This window comes from Marmota marmota, unplaced genomic scaffold, assembly GCF_001458135.2.
Source record: "Marmota marmota marmota unplaced genomic scaffold, marMar, whole genome shotgun sequence".
Taxonomy (NCBI): domain Eukaryota; kingdom Metazoa; phylum Chordata; class Mammalia; order Rodentia; family Sciuridae; genus Marmota; species Marmota marmota.
In genome coordinates, this window is record NW_026000101.1 from 18,838,528 (window position 1) to 18,845,501 (window position 6,974).

At 39.1% G+C, this 6,974-nt stretch overlaps 1 protein-coding gene across 3 annotated transcripts in view; it reads right to left on the reverse strand.

Moving 5' to 3' along the window:
* Nucleotides 1-6,974, reverse strand: part of Nfx1 (nuclear transcription factor, X-box binding 1) — a 73,823-nt gene that overhangs the window by 62,725 nt on the left and 4,124 nt on the right. For all 3 annotated transcript variants that reach the window (XM_048783511.1, XM_048783510.1, XM_015492449.2), the window contains exon 2: nucleotides 4,615-5,619. In XM_048783511.1, the coding sequence (XP_048639468.1) occupies nucleotides 4,615-5,619 (1,005 nt within the window). The remainder of the gene's footprint in view (nucleotides 1-4,614; nucleotides 5,620-6,974) is intronic.

A 6,974-nucleotide genomic window follows, 5' to 3' on the forward strand; every position in this document is an offset into this window, starting at 1 on the left:
TCTCATCTACTTACTCAGAATCAAAACTAAGGGCCTCACACGATCTAGCCCCTATTAATTCTCTGACTGTTTCTCCTACCAGCATTTATTGACCATAATGCCCCTCCCTCCATCTAAATTTGCTCCTCCTCAAAGGGCCACAGAGAAGATTCTGTACTTTGTTTTGGTCTCTGTACAAATGTTTCCTCATGGGCTGGAGATATAGTTCTGTGGTAAAGCACTTGCCTAAGATGTTCCTGGTTTAACCACCAGCATCACCAAAAAAAAAAAAAGCATATCATCCTGGGCTGGGGTTGTGGCTCATCGGTAGAGCCCTCACCTCACACATGCAAGACCTGGGGTTCAATCCTCAGCACCACATAAAAATAATAAGTGAAATAAAGGTATTGTGTCCAACTACAATTAAAAAATAAATATTAAAAAAAAAATAGCATCCCGGCCACTTTTGTCTTCAACCTGCTTTGTATTTCTTTTTAAACTTTATCACCACCTGATATATTAAATATTCTGCCTGTCTTCCCTACTACAATGTAAACATTCTCAGTATTTAATGCATCTAGCACAGTGAATGGTATATAGGAACTCAGGCCTCCATATTCGTGGGTTGCACATCTGCTGATTCAAACAACCACAGACTGATCTTTTTTTTTTTTTTTTTTTCTTTTCCCTTAAAAACTGCTCTGGAATGGGCTGGGGTTGTAGCTCAGTGATAGAGTGCTTGCCTAGCACAGATGAGACAATGGGTTCGATCCTCAGCATCACATAAAAACAAATAAATAAAATAAATAAAAGGTTAAATTCTTTAAAAATACCTGTTCTGTACTGAACATGTACAGCTTTTTTTTTACTAGTTATTATTCCATAAATACAGTATAACAACTATGTAAACAGCATTTACATTTTGTTTGGGATTATAAATAACCTAAAAATAATTTAAAATATATGGGAGAACATGCTTAGGTCATATGAAAATGTGACATCATTTTATATAAGGGACTTCAGTATCTATGGATTTCAGTATCTGGAAGGGGTCCTGGAACCAATCATCTGTGGATACCAAGAGATGACTGTATTTACACAATAATATGAATGAAGTAACAAATACTGTGAGAATGTAAGGCCTTGAGAGATTTACTGAGCAGGAGTCTAAGATGGGCTCCCAGACTTCCACCTCCTTGATGTGTACACCCTGAAAAGGTACCTCCCTTTGAGAAGGGTTATGCCTGACCTAGTCAGGTGAATCCTTTTAAAGGAGTGGAGAGTACTGGATGTGGTAGCACATGCCCATGATCCCAGGGTCTTGGGAGGCTGAAGCAGGAGGATCACAAGTTTAAAGCCAGCCTCAACAACTCAGCAAGACCCTGTCTTAAAATAAAAAATAAAACCAGGATGTGGCTGAGTGGCTAAGCACCTCTGGGTTTAATTCCTGGTACCAAAAAATAATAAAAAAGTGGACACCTGGGTGCAGTGGTGCTTGTTCATAATCCCAGCTACTCTATAGAGGCTGAGCAAGACAAGAATATTTAAGTTCAAAGTAGCCTGGGCAACTTGGCAAGACCTTGTCTTAAAATTAAAAGGGCCGGGGATGTAGCTCAGTGGTATAACACTTGCCTAGAATGCATGAGGCCCTGGGTTCAATCCCCAGTACTACCAAAAACAAAACAAATTAACAACAACAAAGGAGACAGAAGTCAGAATGATTTGAAACTTATAGAATATATTTTTCTGTATGCCTCAAAGAAGCTAACTACAATGTTATAAATAAGGCCACATAATAGAAAATTAGGACTGGCTTCTAAGAGCTGAGAGTGAATCCCTTGTCAATACCCAGCCAAAAAAAAAAAAAAAGGACTTCAGTTTGGACCTTTAAGAAACTGAATCACCAGCAGTGAGAATGAAAGAGGGTCCTGATCCTCAAAGGTCACATCTCTGGCCAAATTTCAGCCTGGGACGCCCTGAATAGAGAATCCAGCTAACCCATACCCAGTCTCCTACTTCACAGCAACTGTCACATATTAAATTTGTGTTATATTAACCCACTGTTTATGATAATTCATTATAAAGCAATAAGTGACCCATTAACCAGCCTTAAGGATTCAAAACAACCCTGAGAGACTAGTAGGAGTGCAGTTCAGTGGTAGAGCACTTGCCTAGACTGTGCAAGGTGCTCAGGTGTAATCCCCAGCATTGCCCTGATCCCAGTAGCATACACCTATAATTCCAGCTACTCAGGAGACTAAGGCAAAAGGATCGCAAATCCAGGCCAGCCCCGGGAACTTAGCAATATCCTTTCTCAAATAAAATGAAAAAAGGGCTTGTAGAGCACTGGCCTAGCATGTGTGAGGCTCTGGGTTCAATCTACACTATCATAAACAAACAAACAAACAACAACAATATAAAACAACTCTGGCATAACACTGCTTTGCTTCACATAAAAGTTGAGTCCCAAGGACTACCTGGTGAAGCAAGCAACTAGAAGAAATAAAGGCTAGTATAAAAACAGACTCCAGGAAGGTGGCAGCTTCATGGGTTAGGCTATATCTCACATTAAAACTGAAAAAAGACCAAGATGGTAAAAGTTCACAATAATAATGGGATAAAACTATTTAGCCTTGATGAGATGTACACTCAGGGAAAAAGGAAAGGTCTCCAACTGTGAAACAAGGGGGAGGGAAACCATGAGGAGAAATACTGATTGCTGTGCTGTTATAAAGGATAGAACTTGAACCAAAATACAGACAGCATTCATAGGAAAAAAAGTTTTCAGTTCAATTTAAGGATGAATTACATAGCTTTGTAGCTATTATGTTCCCTGAGCTGTTAAGACAGAATTCCAAAAAGCTGAAAAAAAAGACACAGTAACTGTTTTTCTCTTTTGGCAATACTGAGGATTGAACCTGGGGCACTTTACTACTATGTCCCAATCCCTTTTTATTTTGAGAGAGAGTCTCACTAAGTCACAGAGGCTGGTCTCAAACTTGTGATTCTCCTGCTGCAGCCTCCTGAGTCACTGGGATTACAGGTGTGCACCAATGTGCCTGGCCAATATTTGTTTTTAATGGGTTTACAGACTAGTAAAGGCACTGACACATAAACAAATTATGATTTCCAGTGGTAAATTCTGAAATAGAAGCATATATACATACATACTTACATATATACATATATATACATACACACACACACACACACACACACATATATATATATATATATATATATATATATATGAAAGATATACATATAAGGTCTGAAAAAAATTAATGCTATCTATAGGGATGAGAAAATGTTTCCTGAAAATATAACTAAACTAAGCTTTGGAAACATGAATAAGAATTCACATTGGGTGTGGTGGCACACGCTTGTAATTCCAGCAGCTAGGGAGGCAGAGACAAGAGGATTGGGAGTTCAAAGCCAACCTCAGCAACAGGGAGGTCAGTGGTTGAGTGCCCTTGAGTTCAATCCCCAGTACAAAAAAAAAAAAAAAAAAAAAAAAAAAATTTACCAGTAAGGTTGGGTATAGTAGCACAGGAGGATCACAAGTTTGAGGCCAGCCTCAGCAATTTGCAAGATCTTGTCTTAAAATTAAAAAAAGGACTGGGGAAGTGACTCAGCGGTTAAGTACCCATGGCTTTAATCCTCAGTACAAATAAATAAATAAATCACCAGTAAGCTGAGTAGTAGAAATTCTAGGCAGAAGGAGCTTCATGCAACAGCATGGAAAGATACAACAGTACTGAATCCAGGAAATTGAAATGGTGGACACTGAGGTAGTAGAAGACAGGCCTGAGTAAGGCAGTAGCCAGAATCTGTATGTAATGAGAACTAATAAATGGAAAATTCGAGCAGGGAAAAGGCAGTTCAATATGTTGCCAAAAAAATGCTCTCTGATGGTGGTGCAAGAGATGAAATGAAAGAGAGAAATTAAGAGATGGTGAGATAGGAACCATCACAACTGAGCAGACAAGATGAAGCAGATTAGGTGACACAGGCTGGAACCTGCAGAGAGAGTGTGGATGTTGCTATCCCCTACTTCTGCTTTCACAACTCAAAAAGTCTTCAGGGCTGGGTATGTAGTTCAAAGGTACAGTGCTTGCCTAGCATGCACCAGGCCCTGGGTTCAATTCCCAGTACTGCAGGAAAAAAAATAAAATAAAATCTTATAGCTAGACATCTTCACCATCTATATCTGCAGCTTTAAGAACCCTTACAAAGCTCCTTATATGAAAAAGTCCTTATTTGTATTTGTTTGTAATATACATAAAACCATGTTAAGTGCTTACCAGTGGGGAAGAAGAGCAACAGAACCCAGGCACATGATGAATTAAGATACTTTTCACTGTGTACCTTTTTGTACTTTGTTTTCTAAATTACGTGAATATATTACTTGTTAAAAAAATATTAAAAATAGGGCTAGGGATGTGGCTCAAGCAGTAGCACGCTCGCCTGGCGTGCATGCGGCCCGGGTTCGATCCTCAACACCACATACAAACAAAGATGTTGTGTCTGCCGAAAACTGAAAAATAAATATTAAAAAAAAAAAAAAATTCTCTCAAAAAAAATCTTCTTAAAAAAATATTAAAAATATATTTCCACACATCTAGGTGGATTTACCTGTATGGGTTTCCACATTCTTTAACACATGGTTCTGTTTGCCTCGTGAGAAAGAAGATATCACTTGAGGATCCTGTCTCCTTATAGTACTTTTCTCTTGGTCAACCCTTCTGGAAGACTTGTTGACAACTGCCAAATTCCCACTGTCACAGGCTGATTTTGTTGGTCTTTCATTGAGACTGTCCTTTGGAATGGGAGCCAGGTTGATTCTAGGCCCTGCATTTGTATGTCGTTGGCTCTCTTGTTTTGGTGGATTCCGGCCTGGTCGTGGCCTGGCCCCTTCCACTTCCCACGGAGGCCTTTTCTGTGGGTATCTTCTTTGCTCATTTCGTCTGGCTCCATACCCATCCAGTGCTCCTTTTTTACAGGATGCATCTGAGGAGTCAGGGTGGCAAACCCCCCCAGATTTGGTATTTTCAAGTCCAGCATCCTCAGGTTTTGGAGTCATTTTGTTACCCCATTCACACTTTAGTTTCCCCTTGACTTTTGATCCTCTACCATAACTGTATACAAATTGAGCTGACTTTTTCGGTTTTGCTCCCCTGGGATCTGCACCAACAATTTCCTTCTCACTCTCAGAAGGGCTATACTCACTGAGGTTTGTCCCACTCTCTGGCCTGGCCACACTTTCTAAGCTAATTGTATCTGAGCTCTGGTCACTGAGCCCTTGTATTTTCTTGACTCTGATGTGATGTTTTTCATGCTTTAATTTTTGCCAAGGCTGACTCTGAAGGTTATGGTTCTTGAGTGACTTATTAGAAGTAGAAGACTGGAAAAAAGTCTGTTGACTCTTCGGTTTACTTCCTGAAGGATAACTGTGCTGATGAACAACAGTGATGTCATCATAAGGAATCTGCCTAGAAATGTGACAGGGAGGTGACGAACTATAATTTCTTCTGCCAATCCTATTGGAGTCTGATCTTCTTTGAGTCCCACAATTTAGACCAGAATTTTTTCTCTCCTGAGGAATGAATTCAGTGGCTTCTGTATTCAATTTAAAAGTACCTAGGACATAAGAAATAGACATGCCAGTAAGGAAATGAATGTGTTACCCTATAAGACTCTAAACCATATCTAAAAATCATTTTCCTAAGGCCATTGTACAAAATAAACCCTTAGGGCTAGGGTTGTGGCTCAGTGGTAGAGTGCTTGTGTAGCACGTGTGAGGCACTGGGTTCGAGCCTCAGCGCCACATACAAATAAATAAATAAATAGATTAATTAAAGATCCATCAACCACTAATAAAAATATTAAAAAGAAAAACAAAAAAACAGGCTGGAGATGTGGCTCAAGCCGTAGTGCGCTCGTCTGGCATGCGTGCGGCCCGGGTTCGATCCTCAGCACCACATACCAACAAAGATGTTGTATCCGCCGATAACTTAAAAAAAAAAAAAAAATATTAAAAAAATTCTCTCTCTTTAAAAAAAAAAAAAACAAAAAAACCAAACTCTTAGACCTGTGAAGCTGATGTGATAGGTTCAAAGCTTTTTTTTTTTTTTTTTGGTGCTGGGGATCAAATGTAGGACCTTGTACTTGAAAGGCGAGCACTCTACCATCTGAGCTATAGCCCCAGGCATCAAGGTTCTTGTAGAGGATACATTATCCCTTATCCACTGGTTATAGAGCCATAACAGCTAAGAGCTGCTGAGTAAAAATGCTCATCTGGGCCATCAGGCATGATGTACACATGCATTTATTTTATCAAAATATTAAAGGTCAGTTAACAGTACAGGAATGAGCCATCAGTCACCAGCGTCTTTCCAAACTCTAAAGCAGCATTGTGCAATACTAAGTAAACAAACTTTGAAGTCAGCTGAAACAGGTTTAAACACTCTCCAATTTATGTTATGAGGTTAGAGATATCATTTGAACACCACTAGCCTCAGTTTCCACATCTATAAGATAAGAGTTTTTTTAAAGGATTATTTGAGATAATTTAAAAAATATTTTAAATAAGATTTCACACAGAAAATATTAGCATAGTAAGCATTACTTTCCATCTCTTTTCCCAGGAATATATTTTTGATTTTCCATAACAACACCCATAATATGCTCTAGAGTTCCAGTCTCAAAATAGATCATACAGGGCTGGGGTTGTGGCTCAGTGGTAGAGCGCTTGCCTAGCATGTGCGAGGCTCTGAGTTCGATCCTCAGCACCATATAAAAATAAATAAATAAAATATTGTGTCCAACTAAAAAATAAATATTTTTTTAAAAATTTTTTAAAAAAAATACAGAGGCTGGGGGATATAGCTCAGTTGGTAGAGTGCCTGCCTTACATGCACAAGGCCCTGGATTCAATCCCCAGCAACACACACACACACACACACACACACACACACACCAAAAAAAAAAAAAAA